Raw genomic sequence first — 26,249 nt, forward strand, 5'->3', positions numbered from 1 at the left:
TTAGTGTATTCCATTTCGGTGAAATCGCGCAAGGTCGAGCTGATCATTTGGACACGCTTTGCTTGGTCTTCATTGGGTTGTAGTAGCTAAGAGAAGCTCGTGGAATCGCGCATACTCATGGAATGACCTCGATTGACGGCGTTGTGAAGGGTGATGTCGATAAACAGTGTTTGTTTGTTGGTGGTCGATAGCGCAAGCGATGAATAAGTCACATCATTAGACGGAACTGTATCCGGAGGTGATGCGAGTATGAAGTGCGAAGCGCTCATGACCCCTGGGACTCCAGGTACCGATGTTGCTAGTTCCAGAACAGATCGTCAAGTGCTCTACGACCCAAAAAAGTGTGCAGGGTACTCAATGAAAGACGCAAACCACCTTACACTTGACGGTGCGAGAGCAATCTCTCCACCACCCCACCGTACATTGGAGCACTATGCCCCCACGGAGAACAAAGATCGCTATCAACTCTTACCACTTGTTCCTGCAGCCATCTTTGCTCTCCACTGCGCCTACAACAGTAACCATGTCTACACAGGAGGTCCCGGTAGACACCCCCTTCCCCGACATGAATATAGACAATCAGCATGGCCCTGTGCATGTTCACAATGCGACCGCTACAATCACCAGGATCGCTAAGAGCCCACCGTCCGAGGGTTTCACCACGAAGGTCATCAGGGTTGTGATGTCATGCACCGGCAACATTGACACCGACACCATTCTCATCGAGAACTCCGATATCCTTCGCATGTTTGTTGAGAAGGAGGGAAAAATAGTCATCAGTTTCACGCAGCTTCCCATGATGATACCGATCTGGAAGTTGGAACCTGCTGGCCCAATGCCGGACAACATGGGTGAAGAGGACACCGATGAGGACCTCCAGATGACAAGGAATGCTTGGAAAACCTGTCGACTTGTATGGGGGCGCCATGCGGGACTTGAAGAGCTGAATAGGCGAGCAGCTGTGACTATGCGTGCGATGCAGAAGCAGGACGAGCTTGCTGCTCAAGCTGATAATGGTAAGCAATTGCGTTCTTTACTATTTGGTCGTTTGCGCATCGCCCCTGAAGTCAGTCCCCTCGTAATAGCAATCACTGACCTCTAATAAGCTGAACGTCTTAGATGTCTAGCAACAACGCCAAAGAACCTGATTTCTGGACGTCAACGAGCAGTATACGTACCGCCGCCATCGACGACGCCAACGACTCTACAACCATCGACGACCCCACAGGGCACCCCACCGAGGCATCAGTTCGTACTCCCTGGCGCACCAGCTTCCAAGGATTCCCGTCGCGTTCCAAACCAGGCATTTCTGTCCGCCCCGACAACGATGACACGTCCTATGCGTATCGGTGGTCATACACTACTACAGCCAGAGGACGTCGAAGGGCATTGGAGCGATGCAGAGGAAGAGGTTGCGGGCCAGACTGCTGGCGACTCTACATCGACCGGAACACGCAAGCCCGGGTCTGAAGACCTTGCAGCCTTGGTCCGGCGTCGCCAGGCCGAGATCGAGGCTGCTCAGGCCACGGAGGCGGGCCCATCGGATTTCTTGGGCTCATCCCGTTTGGAGGATGATAATAAAGGAGATGGAGATCCTGAGCTCTTTGGTCTCTTGGGTATAGATGACGAGGGAGGTATAGAGGGACAAGTCGAGAACCGGTCGGAAAAAGAGCCCGAAGAGGACAGCGAAGACTTCGAAGACAGCAGCGAAGAGGCCGACGATGACAAAGAAGACGGAGACTTTGGGGAGTCTCTCCCTGTGAAGGGCAAGCGCTCGCAAGGTACCCTGAAGAACGTCTCACGACCGTCTCAGAAGCAGCTTGGAAAGCGACCTGCCAAGCCCACTCCGGTTGAAGCCAATACCCAGCCCCCCAAGTCAAAGCTTCGAAAGACTGGGGTTCCGATCTGGCCGACGACTATCATCACCACTGGTACCGCCGGACCGAGTCTACGACAGGTTATGGAAGAGATGGGCCAGATCCTGACGACAGACGCTGAGCGTCAAGAGTATATGCATCTCGTGTGGACGCGTCGTCGAGCCGCCGAGGAAGACAAGGATGCTACCGCCGAACAAGCAGTGCTTCATGACCTAGAGACCTTTGTGCGTAATCACGGCATCGTGGACTTGCACAACCGGTGGGCACGATGGATGGAGTCTGGCGTGAAGACTGCCATGCCGATGTATAAGCCGAGCGGAACTGGCGTGATGGACGCGGAGGAGCGGAAGACGATGTTCGAGAGGAAGAAAAGGGTGCGTCGGGGCTAGGAAGGTTTCGTGGGTTCGAGACGGAGTGAAGAGTTTCGGCGCGGGTTCATGGTGTTGAGTATCGGTAGCAGGTCAAGGAAGCCTTACGTATGATCCTAGCTGTTAGCTGGAGGGCAGAATGTCTTCGCTTAACGGTATAAATAAAAATGGTGCGAATCCTTCATGTGCTGAGCATCGCGCGCCAGGAGAACTTCGTATAATCGCATGAACAGAAGTTGGGCGTGTATGATTCACCGGTATTCATGTCCGACAACGAGTATTGACGATGATGAGGAAATTACTCGTGTTGGAAAGATGGCAGCCTTGATCCTCATCGAACGTCGTGAAGTTTGGGACTCAGGGTCCAAGCACGCGTGTCGCGCACGCGAGATCGGCGCTAGTTTCGGTAGCGATGACGTCATCATGGTGACAACAACACCGCAACTACAACCGCGCATCTTCATCTACCTTCGAGGATGTACTTCCAAGCCCGCGGATCTGACAATCCACCCGAGGCCTCGTGATGCTTGCCATAAGCAGATGTCTTTACCTCTTTCTCAGCGAAGTGTGGACTTCAAACGCATTTGACAGCGACGATGACCATTCACATTGTCCATGACATCTTGCGATGCATGAGACGAATTCAATCTTGCAACGGCCTGTATCGGCTGTGCAGAGTTTTTCCCGCACGCAAATTCACTATATCAATATCGAGCCGCTATGACCAGTCGGTCCTGGAAATCGTCGACATTGCTCGTCATCTTATCTGAACCACCAGTCTTCTGTACGCACTCGTGTACTGATCATAACCTCTCTGCCTCTCGTAAGCTCAACAAACCCCGAAATTTGAGACGCTCAGGTTGGAAGTCACGGTGCGTGAAAGCTCGTCGCAAAGGAAACCAACCCCAGAGCACCCCGCCGATCACTTTCTCCACCGGCCGCCATCAATCCTAACCTTTCGACTAGGAGGCCTCGCACTCCTACATCGGAATTTGCTATTACCGATAGGAAAGTCATTGATATGGGAAGTGAGAGCAGCGTCCCAGTAGCTCGGTCTTGTGACAAAGAACCGAAGCAAGCAGCTAAGAAGCATGAGCCCGGCAACAGTGAAACAAATTTGCCCAGTACAAACTTCAGCGAACCCAAACCGAAGCGACACAAGAATATCAAGGCAAAGAAAGTCATAAAATCTCCCACTGAGCGCGTACCGCATTCCGAGAACCGGCGTGCGCCACAAGGTCAAGGCATTCAACAACTTGTGGATCACCTCCGGGACAAACACTTTCAGGGCCAAATGCGTGAGAAAGGGGGACGCAATGGAAAGAAGGACAGTACGACCGAGACTCCAACAAGACGTTCGCATCGGAAGAAAGCTGGTCGACTGGAAGCTGGACCCACTACTCCTCTGGTAAAGAGTGTAAACAAATACGGCTTTGAGGTATGGGTCCCGGCTACAGGATCGAACAGCCTTACGGCGAGTCAGAATGCGAAAGAGGAGAGCGCAGAACCTCTCTCTCTTCAAGAAGACGACATCTCCGATGATGTTTCAGTCGAACACACCCCCGATACCGCGGTAGCTGATCCGGACAAAGAGATTACCAGAGACGCAATTTCTCAAGAGCATACCGGCGCCGATAAAAAGCACGTAGCGGTCAGTGATATCGTTAGGAGCGGCGGAGAAAAGGATCTGGTGGCGATGGAGGACGTTGTCGACACCGACTTCATTCTAGAACGCCTCAAGACTTATAATAGATGCCAGTCGACCGAAATGGACACGGATGGGCACGATGCTGGTGACCGGGGTAAACAGCCAGTATCCGACCAAGACGTTCAAATGATGGATGTCGATGACTCGCAAGCTAGTGTCACTGCTTCTGGCTCTGGTCGTGATGACGCCAGTCTCCAAGTCAATCACCATGCCCCGCCAGGCCCAATACCAGAGGACGAAGTGGTCGCTACTGAGATTGCCAGCCCACCGAAAATTGACCCCAGCCATGGAAGAGCGACACCTGGCCCCTTGTACTGGCGTGCAGCCGACAAACGAACGGAAACTGGCGTACACTTCTTCAACATGCCTTTCGAGGACTTGCGTGAGATGACACGACTTCAGGCTCTTGAACGAGCGCGTCCGCAGTCATCCGATGAACTTCGTGCTCTGCTGGTCTCCGCGACTACCAGTAGTGAATCCAGTCCCGAAGAGTACGCCCTCGCTGATGCCAGAGTCAAGCTCCAAGCATGTCGCAATGCGTTGTATGGCGTTCGATTAAGGGAGCGCATGGCTACGATTCGGATGGCAGCCGCTCGCGCGACGCAACAGCCGCGTGATAGTGTTGCACAGCTTGAGGTCATCACCGAAGAGGCACGGAAGGAGCTTCTTGCTGCTCAAGATGCGTTTGATGAAGACTTTCGCAATGTTGCTGTCGCCAAACAAGCCCTCAAGAATGTCACGGGTAAGCCCGTGCCAGATCTCCAAGACCCAGAGACGGAAGCGGATGCATTGAGAAGGAAGAATATGGTTAATGAGATCAACGGGGCTATTGCAGAGTACGAAGCGCAGGTAAAAGCGCAGCACGGTATTAGTTGAGGCGGACTTGGAGCAAAGATATCTGGCAAAAGGATTGGGATGGCGGGGCCTGTGTGGTCATATGTAGTGAAGGAGTATGGCTAAGACGTGTAAGGCATGGTATCTGGGAAGAAATGATAGATCATGATACAGTAGCAAACTAATGCAAAGGTACTTCCCTTAATTTTATCAAGCTGCTCGCGCAACCGCTGGCTAAGGTTGATCAACAGTACGTTGCTGCATGCACAAAGTCCAAGCGACCTGAATTCATGTGATGGTAGTTGCGGCAACGATGTCACTAGTTTGATTTCTATAGTGTTGCCTGAATGTATGTGGGTATATCACTTATTGATTCCATTTGTTGCTAGAGTTGTTACAATGAGTACTGTGTATAGTTTTTTTCAATGTTTTTCTCGTTTTGGAGGTCGCGAGTGAGAGCGCAAGCGAAAGTGAGACAAAACAAAACGACTTTGCGCGCAAACGCCCACCACGCAACCATCAATAACATCACATCTCTACGAGTTTCGTAATAAAACCTCGAACCATCAGTATACCAAGACCAGCATGCGCAAAGAAGGTACCGAAATGCAAAGCGACACGCCAGACCCCCAGCAATTCTTCACGCCCGCGCCTACCCCACCGCTCAACATCACCGCGCCTGAGACAAATGCGATGCAGACTCCCAAGACATACAGACGGAAGAGGCCACCCACGACATCGAGCAGTCTTACCATCTTTGAACCTCGGCTCTTCGCTGTTATGCCCGAAGCCGCAGCCCACGAGCTCATCAACACTATGCGCTTGATTCTCACCAGAGGTGGCCAGAAGAAGCACTTGCTGGCACTGTGGACGCAGAGAATCAAAGATATCCTCCAGAGGCTGGAAATCCGCGAGGTAATCAGGGTGTATAATGAGTTTGCGACTGCGCATGATCATCGAGAAGAGAGGTTGTCGTACAAGCTGCCTTTAGTCGAAGAATTGGCAGAGGAGAAAGAAGAGGCGGAGAAGGTCGATGAAGCACACGACAATATTGGAAGCCATGGTGCACCCGAAGAGATTGTGAGGGAGGATGCTGCTGCCGACGATGCACTGCAAAAGAAAGCCAGATCTGAGGTCGCACAGGACCTAGATGTCCACATGGAAAACTTACCTCTAGCAAGAAACCTCCAACCTGTCACGATCGAACATGCCAACCCAAAGACAGCACTTTCGCCTCCATCCTCATCGCCGGTACCACCACATGCTCCGATCGTTTCTGGAGGTGTCGCATGCGAAAGGCATCCTCCCGGTACCTGCACGGTTGTACGAATCCACGATTTCAACGCTTTTCCCATGACAAAGGTCCAAGAAATCCAAGCCGACTATTACCCAAGGGCTATCATCATTGCTATGTGCGTACACCGCGACAACAACAACCAGGTCACCCAGGTAGCAGCAAGTATGGATAATGGACCAGTCAACTTCCTCCTCATCAGCGACCCGCGCATCATTACGTTCCTCGGTTTCGGCCAGCCACCATACGATCGCATCTGCCTCCAACCCAACCTTCGCCTAGATGAGACATACCAAATCTATATGTACCCAGGTGTAGCATCGCGGGATTCGAAGGCTTGGCGAGTTGGCGAGTTGGTATCGGCGCGCCATGCTTATCTATACTGGCTAGATACCAGACAGACCGCAGACCCGAAAGCTCCGCCTACGGTAGCGGAGGCCAGGATCTTAGCGCCTAAGATAGGTCGCCGGGCTAAAGATGTGTGGGAGGAGATTGAGAGATGTTGGAATCTGGAGCAGGGTAGTAGTGGAAAGCGTTACCGAGAGAACAGGATGGAGTATCTCGGCGAGGACCCAGAGTATCCTGAAGGAGAGGAGAGGAGATCGCGGAGGAGTATGTGGGTGTAAAGGCAGGACATGTGGTTGTATCTTTGATTCAGTCGGATTGCGATGAAAATTTCGGCAAACACTGCGTCTACTTGACACTCCGGCCATGTCCTGATTTGTGCGTAGTGTATGCGCATATAGACAACACTCCCTTGTAGTAATAAATATTTCGAACACTTCGATAATAATGAATCCACGAGTGTAAATTGGCAAATCTGAGTCCTTGTGTTAGGCCCATTTAAATAGGTAGTACCGACTCTGCCACGGGGCATTGATAGTTGCATCGAACCCTAACATCACATTATATTGTCGGGTAATTCAGTTGAATTGCTCGAATGTCGATCAGGACATGCTGTCGACGCTCCCGTGCGTGGTGGTCGATACTGGGAGGCTGCGTCAAGGAGGGATAGGGGGTTTACCATGAGTGTGTATGGACAGGACCACTCCAGACTAATCTGGCAAACCACCGTTACCAAATCTCCATCTCCCAATGTACAAGATCAAAATTTTCTCTCGCCAAAATATCACTCAGGCTCGAGCGCGAAAGACAGAAGATGGGAGGGATGGGGTTCCGCTGGGTAGCTTGAGCTATGACGCACATTGATTACTAAGCACGAACCCAGCTCCAGAACATCGGAGGGCAAACTTCATTGCTACACGTCTGCCAACAAACGTCAACGATGGCCTGATGTCACGATGCCGCGAACGCGGACGTCCTCCATTGAAGTCACGTCGCGCTACAAATACAGTTGCTACCCGTCCTCTCCCTCTCTGGTAGGGAGATCATGTCTACCTGATTTAACGCGAAGACGACGCGTCCCTCCGCCCACCCACGAACGAAAGCCGAAATGACACCACTCCCTCCACCTACAAACTTCATGCCGCGAAACTTCCCCGTTGCTCCAACGAATGAGCATGGACCAATACCGATACATACCTGCCGATGGCTCGATGGCATCTGGTAGTACTGTGGTCTACAGATCCTCCGCATCATCACCCACTTCGTCATCCTCTGCAGGCGCGATAGCTTCAGTAGCAGCACTTGCTGGGGCTGTATCGTCTGGGTTGGTGGTTCCCGGGGCCATCGTCGGTGGTACAACAGGCGCAGGCCGGCCATTTGGAAAGGAACCTTGCTCGTACGACATGCGGAAAAGATCATCTTCGTCGTCGGATTCACCCTCGTCGCCTTCGTCGTACTCGTCGCCGCTGTCCGTTGGGTCTGGGTCCGATTTCCACTGGTTCTTCTTATGCAGCGCCTTTTCTATGACTGGCACCGCAAGAGAACGCCATCCTTGGAGAGGCGCATTCATGTGCTTAACACTTTCAGCGGGGGTGGTGAGAGTAGTGGGCTCGTACGGCACTCTGATACCTATTCGGGGCCATGTCGCTTTACCTCGAATCCTCCGACCATAGTGGTCATGTAGCCGGCCATGATATGTCTTACGACTTCCTTCGGGGACGTCGAGCATGACTGGTGCGTCGATGTCCATGCGGGATGTTGGCAATGAAGTTGGCTCTTCATGAAGTGCCCAACATTCATCTGTCGCGTGCGTCCACCATGCACGACACGTCGTGTTGCCATGCCCACACCTGCGTAGCTTGGGTTCGTTTGGAAGACCGTTCCCGTCAGGTATCGTGGACATGTCCACTACATCTGGGTCGATAGGTGAATGAGGAGGTGAGTTCACTGGAGAGTAGGGTCTTTTAATCATGCCGACATGTCTCTCTCGTCTACCATCTGTTGCCTCCGCCCACACCGTTGACAGTAGCCGGCCGTCCTCGACCCAACGAGTTTTCTTCGGAAGACAGAACTCCCGCTTGTTGTATGGATAGTCGATGCTAGCTGTGACCCTTTCCCGGCTTTCGTCCTCTGTTGACCCCTTGGTACCGTTCCCAGGAACAGGCTTGCTCGCGCCTTTCTTCTTTGGAACATTCGCTGGCCCTGCATCATTGCCGGCGCCCTTACTCACTGTGTTAGCTTGAGCACCACCTGTCTTTCTTTTCACCCGCTTCGCCTTTGGCATCGGTGAGCTGCTTAGCTGTTTCCCGTTTCTCAGCTGCCGACCGGTATCATCAGGCTCCTCTCCGCTCATGGCTGTGGCGTGAGGGGCTTCGCCATCTCCATCAACGGGCAGATCATCGCCTCCGTCGTCTTCGAGATCATCATTAGCACCGTCATTCGCTGACTCAACACCCTCTTCATGTTCCCCATCGTTACCGCCTTCCATCTCATCACTGGGCGGGTCAAACGGCGCATCGAAATCCTCGTCTTCGTCAGGCGAATCATAGAAACGATCTTCATCGCGGACAGCACTGGTCTCGAAGTGCTCCGGAATACCACAAATCTTCACCAACCCTAAGCAGTCGTACGACGTAAGCCAGTCGTGGGAGGATTCCAGCGCGGCAAGGAAGACTCCTGACGCTGTCTGGATTCTGCGAAACCTATCTTCGTCGATTTGACCTCCCTCCGCGTTAGTCCTGACAAAGATGTTGGCCGTACTTGGTCTGGTGTCTGCGTAAGCCTCAAGCTCGGCCGCACGTCTTTCCGTGTGCGTCCTGTACTCTAGGTCTACATCGTCGTCAACGATATTCTCGAACTCTTCACGACGAGCCTCTATCGCTTCTTCATTCACCCGTATTCGGATTGGATCCTCCAACTCTCGCTCTAGGTCTTCCGTTGCAGCTTCTTCTCGCAAGCCGACGGGTACGCGTCTCCATGGCGGGGTCCATAGGTGCAGATCTCCTGGTCCTAATTCGATCTCACGACTCGGCTCGCTACCGCTTTCCTCCGTGGCATCAAGACCTCCTCGCTGATGCCTATACTCCGGTAAACCTATCCCGTTGAGATCATAGTACTGAAGCATTTCGCGAAGATAGAAATAGTACGCCTCCTGGGACCTGTCTTCTCCTCTATGCTCAATCAACATTGGCTGCTTGTTTACTTTCTTCCCTTCTTCTCTTTCCTTCTTCGTCGCCCGCAGTGGATAATATCTTTTCCATCGGTTTACCGAATTTTGGTAGAATAGGAAGTCTTCAAGCCGTTGCTGTAGATCCATCACTTTATAGGCGGCCTTTCCTCTTGTATCCTTACGCAGAGCTCTACCTCCATCGTTCAAAAAGTCTTTGCGCTGATCCTCGGACAGATGGACATATTGCGGCATCAAATTCTCGATCTCATTCTTCACATTACGCTGCCTTGTCTGTGCACTTTTCAACTCCTTGATGAGCTTTTTCCAATTGAATCCTTTGAAATGGATCTCCGTATTGCCAAGTTTCTTTCTGCCGCCTTGTTTCCCCTCATCACTTTTTTTCGGAGGCATAATAAAGGATCGCGGCTCAATCTGTAATTCGTGTTAGGAGATTTTGTTTGATATAGATGCGCTAGAGCTGTCTGTGTACATGCGTATGAACTTGGAAGGCTTGAAGACGAGGAAACTGCTCCGAGGACAGCGCACCACTTCTATTCAAATCCAACATGGGATCTTGCGACAAAGAAATCGTCATGTACTTTTTCATTGTTTGTATTGCCGAAGACGGCGGCAGCTACTTGGCCCGCTTAGCGACCGTCGCAAGTCGACCGGCCTCGAAAACAAAGAGAAGTCGCAATAACCGGTTCCCGCCGATACCGCCAAATATTGGTCGCGAAGCATCTACATGTGCTTGGTCCAGTCATACGGCTCTTTCTTCGGCTTTGGCACGTACTCCTCGCCCCTGGCTGCAGCTTCCTTCTCAGCCTGCGCTCTCCTTCGCCTCGCTTGCCTTTCATTTCGACGCATGCGCTCAGGCCCGTTCAGCCAATTATAAGGGAACAGCTTCTCCTCCTCTTCGGTCTCCTCATAGAGGTAGCAAACAATGGTACCATCCGATCCGAATATTTTGGGTTTTCCGTTCTCGTCTTTAGGCCATGTGGGGTCGTCCTCCTCCGCAAGAGAACCAGCGTCCGAGTCGAGCTTCTCACTAACGTCTTGACCGGCCACAGTGTCTTTCGGATCTCCTTCGGATGCCTCCTTGGTCTCTTCCGATGTGTCGCCGACTGGCACGCTAGCCTTCTTCTTTTTCATACGTTGCGGTTGACGACGAGACGAACGTTGCTCAAGTGCGTTGGCGGGATCGGCGCTACCGAAGACATCGCCCATTCCTCTAGCGACTGCATCGCCCGAGTCTTTCTTGCCGCTTTCCAGGGGTTTTGCCAGCGCAAGAGGAGGTGCCAAACCATGTTGTAGCCTCGAACCTGGCTTGTCGACAAGGCGCCGGGCCTTCACTGGCCGCGTGTCTTCAGCAACCTGGTTCTGACCCTGATGAAGACCGAGACCCTGAGCATAGTCGTTAGCAAGAGCCGTTATCATGTCGCACTCGGTTTTGCTTACTTGGGTTGTAGTCTGCATGCCGCGAGTCCCAACCCTGGCACTGCCCCGCAACTTCAACTTCACGATTAACGATGTCTGCGGTCGCACGTTGCCGGCCCGCTCGGTGTCGAATGAACTCACTGTGTCAGTACGCTTGCGCTTGCGCTTGTCGTCGACCGGACTAGGGACCGCCTCGGCTGTCAGATCGACCGGTGGTGCTGCCTCCGCCGCATCCTCATCTCCCGCCATACGCACATGTCCATCTTGACCTAGGTCCGCTGCTGCGCTGTTGTCCGAGGTTGCCTCTCCGTCTTGACCTCGCGCTTTGCCCTTTCCAGGCCACGCTGTCGTAGTCTCCGTCTTCTGTACTTGTTCCGAACCTGCTGCCGCCTCCTTGTCGTTCTGTCCCGTACCTCCTGCATCTGTCTTTATGCCCTTCTTCTTCAGCTTCGCGATTTCCACCTGTTGTTGCACCTCAGCTAGCTGTGCTGCATTGATCTTGTTCTTGATGTCGGGATCGCTCAGAGACAGAGGATGATGTCTTCGGTCAAAGTTCAGCGCGATCTCCAGCAAAGTAGCCTTCGATAGCCTGTGCATATCTGAACATCCGAGTCGGCCCTGGTAGACTGTTCGAAAAGCTGGCTTATGGGCATTTTCGACGACCCAGCCCTTGTACTTGTCCGCCATCGTGTACGGTGTCGCGCGCTGCGGGTTCACAGCTGTAACGTCGCTGTGTTCGTGGGTTCGGGGGTGTGCGGGCGGAGCAAGATGGGCTGCGGTGGTATGCGCCAAGGATCGTGACCGGGGTCGCGTTGTATGGGAAGCGGCACGCGAGTCGCGCCAACGATACGCTTATGATCGAAGTTGCCAGTACTTTATCTATCCTTAGGGTGGGTGACCATGCTGCGGGGAGGTGAAGTGTCCCGCACGTGCGAGGTACCACTCTGACCCTACACAGCGCAACCCTAACCGGATTGGGGGTACGTCATCGATCAATTCTCGATATCAGTATGAGCCACGAGAGCGTCTGCGTTGCTCCAGCACGAGCCTCAGCATCGCGGAACACTTCCGCAGTCAGATACTACAAGACTTGAGCTATACTCGGCGCTTAGTAGTCTAGATGTGCCTCGAATCAATCGCTCAAAGCAGAGCGCGCGCTGTGAAGAAGTATAACGAACTGACATTGTAAGAGCTATACTAAGCTTGGTCTATCCTATCGGACCGCGGAGCTACGCGCGAGAAGAACATCCTTCTATCCCCATACCTGTATCTACACGGCTGCGCTTCTCTCCATCTTCCCTTTCCAACCAGATGGATAGGATAGAAGAGGGGCTCTACTTCTTCTCTTTACGTTTCGGCTGCGTCTTCTTCTTCTTCTTCTTAGATTTAGATGCCTTCTTGGATGTGCCCTTTCCAGTCGACGCGGGAGAGTCCTCTTCGGGTATGTCAGTATCTACTTGTTCGCCAGTCCGATCTATTTCCACATCGTCTTCGTTGACCTCCTCTGGAGCGGCCTCTTGCTGCTGTACAGTCCTTCCGGCCTTTCTATTCTGCTTATCGAGTTCTTTCTGATATTCGGCTAACCAATCATGACCTGGTTTAGTGATCTCGTTGAGAAGCTTTTGCGCGGCTGTCTTATCGTTGAGGATAAAGTGATGAATAGCACCAGGCTTTTCTGACTCGTCGTATTCCCATGCGCGCTCCAAGAGTTCATTTTTCTTTGGAGCACTCTGCTTTTCGCCGCAAAATTTCATAACTATACGTAGTTGTACGCGGTTGTATTGCGAGTAGTCATGTTTCTCCGCTTTCTTGCCTGGCGCTTTGGGTCGAGGTTTGGACCCAGTTGGTAGGCCACCGGCAGGATTGGCCGGTGCTCCTGGGTCACCGGTGTCTTTCTTGTTCTTCTTGCCACCATCACCGTCATCGTCACTATCATTGTCATCGCTACCACCACCACCGCCGCCACTACGGGGACAGCCTGTCAAACCACTGCACTCGCGGTAACTGATTGCAAACAAGTCGTTTTCGTCGTCACTAGAGTCATCGCTGTCATCTGGCGTATCCTCCTCGGTCGGTGGGTCGTAAAGCTCATTCGGTGCATCTCGCTCGTCGGAAGTCTTCCAGTCGTTCCACGTCTCGCCTGCTGAAATGAATAGGCCGCTCTCCAGTCGCGTCCTGATGAGATTTATGGCTGTTGATAATGCGTCATGGACATGACTATCTGAGGGTAGTCCTTCTGAGAGCCCGGTCTCTCGTGCTCGACGTTCTGAGTGTGACTCAGCCATCTTGCCATCCTTATTTTCATCCTCTACTTCCCTCCTTCTCTTCTCAATCGCTTCGACATCAAGTTTCAGGTTGATCGGCGGATCGATTGGGGGAAATCGCGGTCTACCTAATCCCACAGCTTGGCTCTTTGCCCTTGGTATCCTAACGTGTAGGTGATGTGGGCCCATGTTGTCGTAATCAAGTGTCTCCGTTTGACCGACTTTATCATCTTCTAATGATTTGAGGATTGGACGTAGGAATTTATCGTAAGCATCGTCTCCTGAAAGTAGCCCAGGTGGCTGCCCATCCCGTATGGACTGCTGTATTCGGTCTTTCACCTTATCAATGTCTTGGAGATACTGAGAACGAAATTCAGGCGTCTGATAATATTGAAAGTCTTCATATAAGGCAGTCGCATGTGTGCGTGCGGCGTGGGCTTCCCGGCGTACAACGCGGTCGAATTTCTCTTGCCCGCCTACCGCCTTGTTGGCCGCACGAACGAGAGCTATTCGATTTCCGGCATTTTTATCTCGCGCCCGAGCACGGTTTGTAAGGTGTTCCTCAAAATCGGGTATCTCGGCTTTCTCCTTCGTGTCTTTGATTTCTTGCGAGAGTTCTTGTCTTTGTGCTTCCAAGTGTTCGTACACCCTCTGGGACTCTTTGGCATTATCTTCAGATCTAGGACCGTTGCCATGTCTCCCTTTCCTGGTATTGGCGCTCACGTTACTGCTCTGCAATACTGGCGTCGATGTTCTACCCGCTCTTGGATTCGGGCTATCTGTATTTCTGGCGCTTCGGGCGTTTGGTGATTCTTCTGCGCTACTTGCGGCATCAGGATCAAGTCCTGCGCGTTTGGGCGGCATCTTCAGTCGGGAAGAGGGGGGAAGCTCTGGAAGGGGAATACAATACGAGATATAGCAAGTGGGAAACTTCAGGAGCGTTCAGTAGGATAGCGTGACGAAGCTGTAGCTGTTTAGTTGAACGAAACTGATATTTCATGCTACGTTCTTTGTTTTGAGCGCTTTTGTAGAGTACAAAAGGGATATGTCGTATTCATCATCCCTGCGTCGCCGTTCCTGAACAAAGGGTTTGAACACTCTGCGACACGACACAAAGCATCCTGACGTGAAGTATTCGCTTGCTATCGCCCGACACTAGTGTGCCCATCCATCCATACCAACATCATGCCCTACCATTCTTCGTAGATGTCCTCTTCGGAATCGTTCCTTGATGGCGACGCTCCGCCACCCATCCAGAGATCTAGGTCTTTGCCTTCTTCTTTTGCCTGATTCGTGAGACGCTCGTGCAGACGCCAGGAGCCCAGTTGATCAGTAGGTGCAGGCTTGACACCAGGTCGGATGTGTCCATCCAGGGGAGCACGAACTGTCTTGTGCACGACACGAAATTGCTTTGCGAGGATAGGGTCTGAGTAGTGACCTAGTGAGCGCGCTTCGTGCAGCTTCTTTTCCTCCTCTTCATCTTTCAGACGCTGCTCCTCCTCAAGTTGTTTAGCAGTCTTTAGCGTGCCATCTTTGTTGAGCATCTCTTTCGTTGTGCCAGCCTTGCTGTTCTTCTTCTTGCCTTTCCCGCGCCCACCCGCTTGTCCCCTAGTGCTACGTCGCCCTGAAGCTGGCACTTGCACCTCTTCAACATCAGTCTCGAGCCTCTTGTCGTCTTCTTCGCGGTTGTGGGTCAATGCCTCGTCCGTGCTACCGCCTTTGTGTTCCCCAAACTCCCTCAGCGCCAGTGCAGCCATGCCCTTGTTTACTTCGAGGTCCGTCTCGGTAGCAAGCGGCTGAGGGTTTCGAGGCTTGCGGAGACGCGATCGCGGCTGAGCCAGTGGTCGAGTTGGCGTGCTGCCCTCGACAGCAGATTGTGGAAGGGAGTCGCCGTCATCTGGTTCGTTTCGGCCCTCCGTTTCGATGTCGTAGTCCTCTAGAGGAGTGTTGGCATTGCTGCGGGGCCTTTTAGCCGCTGTGACTTTAGTTGGCACAGCCTTGCGTTTCTTCGACTCCGTTGGCCCCGTTTCGGCCTTTTTCCGCGTCGAAACGACCTGCTTAGGGATGGCGGATTTAGTGGCCTTGTCCGAGCGCGGTAGCAGAGCCGCTATAAGCGGGACGTTTTGTAAATCCCAGTCTGTCAGTAGGTCGACTAGATTACCCTTCTTTATTCCTTCTTGATGGAGGTTGTGCATGCCAGCTGCGAGAGCCATTGGCCGCAAGTGGTCGTTGATCGCGTATTTGGCGTAATCAATTGGCTTGAGGTCTTTAGCATCCGCTTTCGCTGTTGACGGGTCGTGCTGATCCAGGATCTGAATGGCGCGTTCAACGTCGTCTGGTAGGATCTTTGGAGGTACCACCATTTTATGCCGCTGAAGGACGACGTGGGCTCTCAGCGCAGAGGTCTGCTCAGTCGTCGCCCAAGGGGGGTGGTTCTTGCTGCTGGCTGGGGCCATGGCGTCTGTGAAGTTTTGTTCAGCGCATGCAACGGGTGTCTTTGGATGCGGATGCGGCGCTCGGAGGTGCGTACAAGCGAAGTGTGAGCGCACAGCGTAGGGGGCGCTGTGCAGCGGTCGTGTTCGGACGCGTCGAGAAGATGTCGAGATTGAGATCAAGCGCAAGCAGCGGCATTAAACAGTGCCAAGCTGATGGGTGACCTCTACGCCGGTCTCGTCAACGGTTAGCTCCGATACATCTCCAGAACCGTGCGGTAGTTCGGTGTGCTGACATAAACAAGGAAGGGGTGTCCACCACGTCCTACTCGCATAGAGCATGACCTACCAGAGCATTCGTTCACCATCGTCCCAGCCGCGCCCCTCCCGAATCACTCAACTTCACAGTCGTTGCAACTCGGACTGGCCATTACTCCGACCGCAAATCACACCACCAGCGCAACTGCTCCTCCCCAACCACAACCACAACCTACACCATGGACCAGAAACCAGCCACAAATTTTGACGTGGAGCCGCCGTCATCTCCACCTCATACAGGGATTCGCACCTTTGTAGAAGACATTGAACAGGAGCGCATCGAGCGGGAAGGACACAGCGCGGCCGGTAGCTCTATTGACGCTTTCGACCAGACTGACAACACTGTCAGGAGTCCTACGAGCTCTTCGCGTCACGCTGACATCGCCGGCAACCTTCCACTCCCGCGCGCTACAACCCACGTCCCCGAATTCCCTGACCGCGTTGCCACCAAAACTGGTGGACAGGAGGAGGCAACGCCTATTCGGAAGACGGACCACTATGAGACAGCGGACCAAGATGATGACTTGGAGGAATTGGAGGCACTGATGATCCCGGCAGAGATGCAGTCGTCCCCTCGGCAGCTCGAGGCGTCTCCCACTTCAGAATGGCAACCCATAGATGAGTCTTCGTGGGACCCTGCCGGTTACCCGACCACGTCCGGATGGCAAGCCATCAACGACCCAGCGTTCGGCGAGAACCCCGGCCACGATATAACCATAGACAAATCCTCGTGGAATCCCGCCGGTTACCAGACGAAGTCGGGATGGCGGTCTATCAACAATCCAGACTTCGACGAAGACTTCAGCGAAGAGACACCCGCAGACCAGCCCTCGGCAGCGCGCGAAGGCTACTTACCCGACGAAGGCGATGATGACTCGGTGGCGGATTTCCCGTCTGATCCTGCTGACAATGCGAAACCTTTGAGAGAGCCGGATGATACCGACGATGTACTGGACGAGAAGTACTTCAGGCACAACGGCTACCTGAACTACATCAACAACGTCGAGGGCGGGGATGAATCTGACTCTGCGACGGAGAACAAGAAGACAGGTGTTCAAACCAAACTCAAGACAACGAAGAAGAAGGAACTCAAAGTTGTCTTCGGCTCCTCGCCTGGCAAGTCCGCGGGACCTGGAAAGTCTTTGCCATCGCCAAAGAAGTCTACCAAGACATCCACCCAGCCGCCAGCCACGGGAGACACGTTGACGAAAGACACCGGTCGCGATAACCTCAAGGTCGACGCTAAAGCTGAGCGAAGCTCCAGCCCTGCTTCCTCTTCAGATGAAGCTAGCGGATGGGAGGTGGTAGACGGCAACATCGACGCCCCGCGGACGGGCAACAAGTCGGTCCACAAGCTCACGATCAAGCTCCATAACAACGTGACCGGTGAGTCCAAGACCGTCACGTACACCGACGTCGAGCAGGATGACATCGACTGGAAGTCCAAGCCCCAGATCGTCGCGATAACACAATGGCGCACCGACGTTTTCAAGCAACATGGAATTGGCACCAAGAAGGCTGCATACCCGTACACACCACTGGAGGACGCCTGGATGACGCTCTTCCACAGGAAGCTGCGCGCGACCATCGATGCGGGTCATGTCATAAAGCTCCCTGGTCCAGTGTCCGTGATGGAAGCGTTCAACGCCTTTTTCGAAGGCAAGGTACTCAAAGACGCGAACGGTGATGTTGCACCTTCTAGACCACAGCGCGACGTGTCGTCCATCCGGGGAAAGCTCGATGGCAGGGTTAGCAAAGTTGCCACGGAGAGGAAGAACATGAGAGGGCTTCTAGAAGGGAAGACAGGCGGTGTTTTGTTTGTTCCGAATGTGACAGAGGACGAGCTGAGGCAATTTCAAGTGGATGAGTCGGTTGCGGTTGACGACCCGACTGAGGTTGGTAAGAATGCGGCCTTGGATGTTGAGGGGAAGAAGAGCAGGCGACCGTCACCGAAGAGGAAGCGGGATGAGAACGATGCGGGGGATGCGATGGCGAAGAAGACGAAGCGATAAGCTGAGGTGATCAGGATTAGTATCGGATACGGAGATGGTTGAGCCGGTATCCTAAGAGGCTACGGTTCAGCAGGGACCCAGTACGCATGTCAGCGTTAATGTTGCACGTCGAAGAAGAGGTCTCGTCGTACGTATGAGTCGCACATTGCAGTAGTCAAGCCGAAATTCATTTGCCTCAAATATGTCGACCCAATCGCAGTCGCGCTCAACCCGTCTTGTCTTCCCAAATCTTCAGGAACAGCTTCCACAGGATCGAAAACAGAATGCCCTGCAGACCGTTGGCGATGATTCTCGTCTTCAATCCGCGCCCAAATAGACCCAATCTGCCGTCTTGACGGATGACCTGCTTGGCAGCCTCGGTATAGGATATCCTTGTATCGTTGACCTGTCGATATGTCTTCACAACGCGTAACGAGTTCGATATTGTGTCCGAAGCGACCGAAGCGCAGAAACCGATGAAAGCCGCCCGTAGCAACCACCATCCGATCTGCTGTCTCGATGGCTCTGTAATGGTTTCGGAAAGGAAGTTGTATACGGCGAACCAGGGGTAGTGTCCAACAAAGGTCGCTGCTGCGGTTGCAAAAGCACCCCACCACAGAGAGCCGATGCCGTCGGTCCTAATGCGCTGCCGCAGTAGACCCCAGCCACTAGATCCCTGGGCCTGTAAAGTAGTCTTCAAGGTATCGATTGGTGTTAGTAGCATCCTGAAAGCTGCAGCGCACGCAGATGCAAAGATTGTCTGAATTGGCGATGGAAGCTGCTTCAAGAAGCCGTTGGACTGCAGCAAGGCCAGGATACCAGCATTGGCGGCTGTGTCTCCAAATCGAGCGATGGGCCCCTGGAAGAGAGCAGCACCCATGCCTTGGTAGTATCGACCTATGCCACCATCTGCATACAGAGTCTTAGTTGCGACAGTCGTCGATGTTCCATGGCGATATTGGTAGTTCATGATCGTACGGATGGGCATCAACAGCAACACTTGCAGTATCATCGCCGCAGCACCACTCAACCCCCCACCCAATGCACGCTTCAATGCGCCTTTGAGATCGAACTACGCATGCTGTGAGCTTCCGGGGTTTGATATACCGCAACAGTGTAGAGGAACATACATCGACGTCATCAGCCTCTATCCAGCCTTTGATGAAGACAGCAATGACCAGTATCGCGAAGACGGCAAGCATGCCTCTCCAAACATAATACCAGGTCTTGGAAGCCGCCTTTTCCGGTTGATCGATGATTTCGTCGCGTTCCGATGGTGTGGGTGTGTGCTGACGCGCGGCATCATGCGAGAGCAATGGCGCGCGCTCATCTGGCACGCTACCGCCTTCTAAGTCGCGTTGAGAAGGCATCACGATAGGTGTGTGGTGTTGAAGTGCGACGTTACACAGTACCTAGGTTGTCGCCTTCGTTCGACGCGTGTTGAGATGGATTACCAATCCGGCGCGATGACGCGCACTCGGCTATACCTTCAAGCCGGAGGATGCGGACCCACTTGCGACCACGTGACACTCTGTCATGCCGTCCCCGGGGCCACCGGGGCACCATCTAGCAAAGCTCAACGACAAGGCTACTCATCAACCTCTCAAACACCACGCCGCTATTATCACACATTCTTCGTCTCTCAGTGTCATGCTAGTTCGTTTTTCAGTGACGATGACGAGAACGTCCTCACTTCCATCTTCGTCATGACCTCGGGAAGTGCTCAATGCTGCGAGCGAGTGTGACTTTGCTCACTAATCAGCTCGCTGTGAGTTGTCGAAGACCATCAACCCGTATTCTCTGCGCTGTTATGATTGCACGGCTATGTTCGAATCGTGATGGTTCACGGTGATAGAAAGAGGCGCACTCACAAGTCGACGAAAAGGTCGCCACCAAGAGTTATGTCGCCCCATCGAAGTTAGCGGAGTGTTGCTGCGATGCTTCGGGTTGACTTCAGACCAGACGACCCTCCACAGCCCCCTTTGAGTCTCGGCTCGTAAGGCAAGCGATCTTGGTATTCCACACCGATCAGAGGCCTTACAACGGGTTAGTCGTTAAGTCGCTGAACCACATTGCTAGTACAACAGATACGGCAACGTTAAGATGATCACGATCATAATGCACAACGGATGGTATCTGCCGTTTATCCATCCGAGTTCCACCTATTACGCCCGGATCATACAGCCGTGACAGCCAGGCACAGCCGCAACTGCATCGCTAAGTGGACCAATCGCGTGGAGTGCATACGAGACCCGAGTTGCTTAGGCTCTGTTGTAAACAAGGCCACCAGCGCCAATGTGTGGTAAAACCAAGACAGGTTTTCCGCCACATTCCAGTCACTTGAGGAGAACGCCAACTCATTCAGATGATAGCCGCTGCAACCGCTTTATGTGGAACAGCATCCGTCCAAGCCAAGGTACTGCGCCCTGGGCTTGGCTAACCGGTGAGGATGCCCTACTATAACCCCACGATGCTTAAAGGGACGTAAACACCTCGTGAGAAAATGTTTGTGTTGTGCATATCACGAATCATCTCCCACTACACCTGCATCCACCACCACCACAATGACACCCCTCCTCTCAACCATGCTATTCGCAGCCAGCGCCTCAGCCCAAGTAACAACCTCCTTCTGGATGCCCTCCAACGGCCTCGGAACAGACAACATCGGCTTCGTCGGCTCCGTCATCGCCGCCAACGAAACCCACACCACCGTCGCCGTCTCATACGACGAAGGAACCGATCTGGACGCTCTGAGTATCGGTGTCAATGGCCCCATGACCATGACCATAGGTCCCGAATACTACGGCACCACAGTTGACGTTGGCATCGCCGGAACCGGCGACGACGATGAGGACGACACCTACGCCCTTGACTGCACCTGGCCGACCCCCGAAGAAGCAGGCTCGAACCGCACATGCACGGTATCTTACCCCCCGGACCTCGCTAGTCTCCTCTGCCAGAACCCCGCTTACATCTCGACAACCGAGGAGATTTGGACGAGAACACACACGTATCCTGCGCGCGGCTCCGAACCTGCAGGTACAGAGACAGTCAGGCAGACTTTGAGCTACGGCTATGGCTCTGCTGTTTCGTCTGTCTCCCAGCCAGCGTACTGCAGTGAGAGTGGTACGCCTGACGAACCTTATGTTTCTGAGGTGGAGATCGAGGCGACGCAATTCGGAACTTATTACCTTGTTATCACCGCCGGAACGGAGAAGTTGGAAGCTACTGCTGCGGCTACACCGACGATGTCGAGTGCCATGTCTACGGGTGCTTCTACGGACGCGACAGGTGCTTCTGGGACTGCGCCTGTGCCTGAGGTGACGGAGGCTGGTGCGCCGATGGTTAGGGGTGCGCCGCTGTTGGCTGGACTTGGCGCTGCTGCTGCTGCATTCTTTGTCTAGTTTATTAGCTTGAGCAACGAGTCAGGATGATGCAGATCAATATGACATGGAACATTCGTTTAGTAACTTCTTAATACATGCAACCACTATTATACCTACCTAGTACCGCCCAGAACACCCAGCCATGCCACTATCCCGAAACCTTCGTATCAGAACCACAATGTATCATCCAACCAGCCTTACTAAAACCCGAAAGCATCCAACAAACTATTCGCATCCGGCTCATTGAACTGAGTCGGCGGCGGTTTCTTCTTCGGCTCCTCCTTGGGCTTCTCGTCATTCTTCTTATCCTTTCCATCCTCTTCATCCTCTTCACCTTCTTCCTCGCCATCCTCCTCCCCACTCTCCCTACTTTCCTCCAGCGTGCCCTTGCTCTCCGCCAAATCGTTATGAGCATGCTCCCGCACCGGTAAATCAGCGATAACAAGCGAACTTCTCCTGCGCAGCAGCTTCCTGGGATCGAAGTCAAAGTCTGTCGCAGATTGGTTCCTTCCCTGCGATTGATAGCTTTGTCGTGGCATCGAGGGGCTCAGCGGCGGACGACCTGATGTTGATTTTGTCGGTGGTGGTGGGAGTAAGAATTCCCATGTCTTGACTAGATCCAGGGCGAGCACGTCGCAGCCCATGCGGTCGTATAGGCCAGCGGTGTGTAGCACAAAGTCCCACTCTTCGCGCATGCCTATCATTGTGGCTCCGCGTAATGTTTGGAGCGACTTCTCGCGGAGTTGTTTGTATAGAACTACCAAGGCGGGGTCGTCGGTGAGGTACGATTTAGCGGCTGAACTGGGCGGTTCGGAGGTTTCAAGTAGAGTTGTCAGCGGTGTGACTAGCGAGCGAACGGCCATGTCCTTCTTGTTCAATAGCCAATATGCCCATGTTGCGAGCCATCGGTTGCCCTCTCTAGCAGCTTGGGGCAGAATTTTGTCTCTCAAGAAGTCCAGTAGAATGGGTGAGTCATCACCACCGTAGACGCGGGCGACTGCTATGGCGAGCTGAGTATCACCAAGCTGATTATGGAGAACGCTGACAGCGTCTTGTAGATGATCTGCAAGTAGGAAGAACGATGCAGCATACTCGAATCTTCTCCTGCCCATCAATGCGTACGCGTTCTTGAGTGCAGCGGTCTTCCAGCGGTCTTCGTTGAAGTTGTTCGACAATAGTCGATGTGTTGCGCCCTGTTCTCTCGACCAAGTCGCCATTCGCCAGAGACCCACTAGAACCGGCTTCTTCCTGAGGGCCATGTAGTATAGGGCGCAGTCGACGGGGTTCTTTTCGTCGGTTTTCGTGTACTCGTTTCGAGCAATGACCTCGAACTGGGCGCGCTTTAGATGTCGTTAGCATTTTCCACCGATAAGGAAGAGTGTACTGTACCAATGCGTTGATGTCGGACATCCACATGAACACTCCACACTCCTTTGCGTGCTGCCACATCATCTTCCCGCTGAAGTGTCTGCTGACAAGGTCGACAAGAATGTCCTGACTTCCTGAGTGGAACGCCCAGATGATCTCGCGCCACGAGATGGGTCCCTTATGCGTCTCACTCAGCACGTGCTGTCGAAAGAACAGCAAGAAGCGACCAGCGTTATCGTCAATGGACCGACGATGCTTCTCTACCATACCGATACACTCGATGATATCGGCCAAGCGAAATTGTTCGCGACTGGTCAAGAGCGGTATCCGCTTAGTGGTTAGGAGCTCTTTGAGACTAGATGCGACTTCTTCGGTGACTGCTTCAGGCTCGCTATCGTCAGAGAAATCGGCGTATGATGAATGCACCTCTTTTCGAGATGCAGTCATTTGAGTCTGCAAAGGTTAGTTACATCTAGATGGAATTGCAGATGTACATGCCTCAGCTTCTAAGAAGTCTTCAGGTGCGAATCCCAGCGAGCTATCAAGCTCTTCACCTTCGATCCAAAACTTGAGTGTGGTGTAAAGCTTAATCAAGATGCGCTGCACCAGTAGTAACTTGCCAGCCAAGACGCATTGTGAAAGTAACTGGGGGTGGTACGCGGGTAGTGGACCGTTGAGCCTGCTGACTGCATCGAAGATGTCGATAGATGCTGTCTTCCGTGAGATAGTACGTAAGCTAGGAAATAGCCCTTCGGACACCTGGACATGCTCATCTTGGATGAAGAGCTGATTGCCTGCACCAATGACCAGATTACCACTGCTGAGCCATACCGAGTCGCCGATTGGATGTGGCGTGATGTCGCGAATGCGCACGTCACTGATCTGTACCCAGGATGGACCGGCGTTGAGGTAATCGTATCGCAGCTGGGCGTAGATGACGACACGGTGGGGGAAGCCAACAGCAAGTATGGACTGGTTGTCGGGAGTAGAAGACCAGTCGAGATCCTGGATGACTCCGCTGCCTTCGAATGTCTCTTCATGTTCCAACTGGGCGCTTCGGGTATTCCATATAGTGAGTGTAGTTCGATCAGCATCGGCCAACGCAGCCTTGCGTATCGACGTGCCACTAGCAAGTGATGGGTTCTTGACGCCAGTCTCGACCTCCGAAGTCAACAGCCAGTCCAGTTTTCGATCTTCGATGTTAACACGCGCGGTCCAGGACTTGATGATTCCGGATTTCGTGTATGAGATGGCTATATCTCGCGCAAAGGTGTCAAGAAAACCCGAGATGACGGGTGCTGTGCCAGCGGGGTCTACAGGCAGTACAAAGGCAAGGTCGTCGCCAGATCCAAGGTTGAATGTGGAGAACTCCTTGAGCGTGATCTCTGAATGACCGTTGGTATAGCCATTGGTTTGCGAGATGGCGGGCTGTTCCTCACCCCCAGGTGCATCTCGCTCCGGCTTTGGCAGTGTGACCTCCCAGCAGATGCCTTTCATCTCGGAACTGATGGTGGCGATGTGTATGCGCTGTCCACCAACTTCGACCTCTGGTATCACTAGCAGACACAGAGGTTTACCCTGGAGTTTGTATGCGAGCCGTGTCTTCTCAACGGCTTCATGACCACGAGTATCCCAAAGCGAGATCTCGTCATGATGTAGGAAGACAATGAAGTTACCCTCATGCAAGAGAGCAGTACGATGGATGTGCTCCGTCACTTTGACGCTGCAGTGTCGATGTAACGTCATGCCCTGATCGCTCTGCCGCTGTAGCCATACAATGCATTCATCTGTCGTGGTCCGCGATACCAATGCTCTTCCGCTAGCTGTGCGATTGACCTTCTTGATGGCATGCGAGTGTCCCGTCCACATAGCCTTACGCTGAATGCGCTGTGGCTGTGACGAAGGGTCGAACAGATAGTCGATGCGCGACTCTAGCCACTCGATTCGCCCGTCAAAGTGATGCGATAGCAGGGTCAACTCAGAGTCGGGTTTGTCGCCGATGAATGCGTAGAATTGTACATTGTCCTCGATGGGTTTCGGTTCCTTTGCGAAGTGTAGATCAAGTCCATCGACATGCGCAATGTTGAAGACGTCGGTGACCTTCTTCTGTTTTGCCCCTACGTTCTCAAAACCCCACGCAGACATGTTGCCTCTGTCATCAAGTACAACGCATATCTCCGGGTTGCGATTCGCGACTTCTATCAAGTGATGCAGCGCGATGCCGTGGTCTTTCTCTTCTGCCGAAGCCTGTTGCATCGCTCTTTCCGTCGCGTGCGTGAAGTGCTTGCCGTCGATGAAGAAGGCATATCGCTTCTTCGACTGTTGCTCCAGTGGCACATGCCGTGACATTATCGACTCTACAAGGTCCACCTCAGCCCACATGTGCATGCCATCTACGCCGTGATGCTCTCCTGGTACCCAGACTCGCACCTTCTGGTCCGCGCATATTGTGTATAGTACGTTGTCCGTGGACTGGTCTTTGTGGTACGGGTGCCGCCAATGCAAGCCTGTGATAGCCTTGGGGTGTGGGAGGTAGAAGTAGTCGAAGCTCTGATCGGCGGAACCGAAGGATGTGCGTCGCCATATTTTGAGGAGGCGGTCGTACCTGCCTGTCGAAGCTATCAACTCGGCATCGGGCGAAAAGTGGGCGAACTTGACAGGGTTCGCTAGCTGCTTTGTCCATATTCGTTCGATGTCGCTATGGGTGTTGAAGAGGGTGAGGGATGCGCTGCCGACGAGCAATTCGTCTGGCATGCCCCATGAAAGGGTCGTTATCGTGTCATCGGCGTCAGACAGGGACGTGCTGCCCTGTTGCGACCACTGCGCATATCAGCAGTCATTCCTAGCTGCCCCTCCTTGTGTGCCCACCTTGATCGCGCCTTCATCTTGCCCGTATGGCCGGTATATGTATATGTGTCGCGTCGAACATGCCGCGAGCTTGCCGGTGCCCTCGTCGATCGCGACTGCCTCAAGCTCGAATTCCTCGTCGATGTAGATGGTTTGGAGGACGTGGTTGGGTCGATCGAGGATGATCAGCGCATTACCGGAGATGTAAACCTATATGAAGCGCAAGTCAGTCTTTGTGCGCGTCGCAAAGGGTGTAGTCATACGATTATCTGGAGGCCTTCCCACAGGCCATGAGCGACAGCTTGGAGCTTAGCCTGGGGTCGCCCAGGGAGGATACCGCGCATAGAAGTTATCGAGCTCGGCTACCGTTGATTGCGCATTATTAGGCAGTCGCTGGATGTCAAGTAGCGTCCAGGCGACAGTAGTACGTGTGGGCGTATATTAAGCTTCCGGTGTCTCGCGGTACGAGATGCGACACCTAGGGTTCCTAGAATGTTGAAGCTCACGCGCACGATCCACGTGGTGTGTCGTCACCTCGGACATCGGCAATCGTGGAGAAGAGATGCGGCACAGCTATTGCTGCAAGCGGATCGAACGGGTGGGGGAGGATA

The 26,249-nt window shown here is 53.3% G+C and overlaps 12 protein-coding genes across 12 annotated transcripts; 6 read left to right on the plus strand and 6 right to left on the minus strand.

Annotated features, from left to right (window-relative positions):
* Positions 1-584: 584 nt before the first annotated feature.
* Positions 585-1,102, plus strand: J4E83_004366 (uncharacterized protein; the record flags this gene model as incomplete). Its single annotated transcript, XM_049331295.1, has 2 exons — positions 585-592; positions 628-1,102. 2 exons carry the CDS (start codon positions 585-587, stop codon positions 1,100-1,102), a joined length of 483 nt encoding a protein of 160 aa, XP_049189841.1.
* Positions 1,103-1,327: 225 nt separating this feature from the next.
* Positions 1,328-2,266, plus strand: J4E83_004367 (uncharacterized protein; the record flags this gene model as incomplete). Its single annotated transcript, XM_049331296.1, has 2 exons — positions 1,328-1,334; positions 1,374-2,266. The coding sequence occupies 2 exons, from the start codon at positions 1,328-1,330 to the stop codon at positions 2,264-2,266; spliced, it is 900 nt and encodes a 299-aa protein (XP_049189842.1).
* A 1,000-nt stretch (positions 2,267-3,266) lies between these two features.
* On the plus strand, positions 3,267-4,829 carry J4E83_004368 (uncharacterized protein; the record flags this gene model as incomplete). Its single annotated transcript, XM_049331297.1, has 2 exons — positions 3,267-3,273; positions 3,328-4,829. The coding sequence occupies 2 exons, from the start codon at positions 3,267-3,269 to the stop codon at positions 4,827-4,829; spliced, it is 1,509 nt and encodes a 502-aa protein (XP_049189843.1).
* Positions 4,830-5,372: 543 nt separating this feature from the next.
* On the plus strand, positions 5,373-6,707 carry J4E83_004369 (uncharacterized protein; the record flags this gene model as incomplete). Its single annotated transcript, XM_049331298.1, has 1 exon — positions 5,373-6,707. The coding sequence occupies one exon, from the start codon at positions 5,373-5,375 to the stop codon at positions 6,705-6,707; it is 1,335 nt and encodes a 444-aa protein (XP_049189844.1).
* A 953-nt stretch (positions 6,708-7,660) lies between these two features.
* On the minus strand, positions 7,661-9,550 carry J4E83_004370 (uncharacterized protein; the record flags this gene model as incomplete). Its single annotated transcript, XM_049331299.1, has 2 exons — positions 7,661-9,503; positions 9,543-9,550. 2 exons carry the CDS (start codon positions 9,548-9,550, stop codon positions 7,661-7,663), a joined length of 1,851 nt encoding a protein of 616 aa, XP_049189845.1.
* A 786-nt stretch (positions 9,551-10,336) lies between these two features.
* On the minus strand, positions 10,337-11,719 carry J4E83_004371 (uncharacterized protein; the record flags this gene model as incomplete). Its single annotated transcript, XM_049331300.1, has 1 exon — positions 10,337-11,719. One exon carries the CDS (start codon positions 11,717-11,719, stop codon positions 10,337-10,339), a length of 1,383 nt encoding a protein of 460 aa, XP_049189846.1.
* Positions 11,720-12,366: 647 nt separating this feature from the next.
* Positions 12,367-13,991, minus strand: J4E83_004372 (uncharacterized protein; the record flags this gene model as incomplete). Its single annotated transcript, XM_049331301.1, has 2 exons — positions 12,367-13,947; positions 13,983-13,991. 2 exons carry the CDS (start codon positions 13,989-13,991, stop codon positions 12,367-12,369), a joined length of 1,590 nt encoding a protein of 529 aa, XP_049189847.1.
* A 495-nt stretch (positions 13,992-14,486) lies between these two features.
* Positions 14,487-15,659, minus strand: J4E83_004373 (uncharacterized protein; the record flags this gene model as incomplete). Its single annotated transcript, XM_049331302.1, is given in 2 exon segments — positions 14,487-15,641; positions 15,654-15,659. 2 exon segments carry the CDS (start codon positions 15,657-15,659, stop codon positions 14,487-14,489), a joined length of 1,161 nt encoding a protein of 386 aa, XP_049189848.1.
* A 566-nt stretch (positions 15,660-16,225) lies between these two features.
* On the plus strand, positions 16,226-18,058 carry J4E83_004374 (uncharacterized protein; the record flags this gene model as incomplete). Its single annotated transcript, XM_049331303.1, has 1 exon — positions 16,226-18,058. The coding sequence occupies one exon, from the start codon at positions 16,226-16,228 to the stop codon at positions 18,056-18,058; it is 1,833 nt and encodes a 610-aa protein (XP_049189849.1).
* A 205-nt stretch (positions 18,059-18,263) lies between these two features.
* J4E83_004375 (uncharacterized protein) lies at positions 18,264-19,117 on the minus strand (the record flags this gene model as incomplete). The annotated part of the gene is given in 2 exon segments (XM_049331304.1): positions 18,264-19,096; positions 19,114-19,117. The coding sequence occupies 2 exon segments, from the start codon at positions 19,115-19,117 to the stop codon at positions 18,264-18,266; spliced, it is 837 nt and encodes a 278-aa protein (XP_049189850.1).
* Positions 19,118-20,601: 1,484 nt separating this feature from the next.
* J4E83_004376 (uncharacterized protein) lies at positions 20,602-21,441 on the plus strand (the record flags this gene model as incomplete). Its single annotated transcript, XM_049331305.1, has 1 exon — positions 20,602-21,441. The coding sequence occupies one exon, from the start codon at positions 20,602-20,604 to the stop codon at positions 21,439-21,441; it is 840 nt and encodes a 279-aa protein (XP_049189851.1).
* Positions 21,442-21,623: 182 nt separating this feature from the next.
* Positions 21,624-25,982, minus strand: J4E83_004377 (uncharacterized protein; the record flags this gene model as incomplete). The annotated part of the gene is made up of 5 exons (XM_049331306.1): positions 21,624-22,763; positions 22,813-23,244; positions 23,290-25,611; positions 25,660-25,848; positions 25,902-25,982. 5 exons carry the CDS (start codon positions 25,980-25,982, stop codon positions 21,624-21,626), a joined length of 4,164 nt encoding a protein of 1,387 aa, XP_049189852.1.
* Positions 25,983-26,249: the final 267 nt, after the last annotated feature.

This window comes from Alternaria metachromatica (assembly GCF_023757995.1).
Source record: "Alternaria metachromatica strain BMP 0045 chromosome Unknown scaffold_7, whole genome shotgun sequence".
NCBI classification, from domain to species: Eukaryota; Fungi; Ascomycota; class Dothideomycetes; order Pleosporales; family Pleosporaceae; genus Alternaria; species Alternaria metachromatica.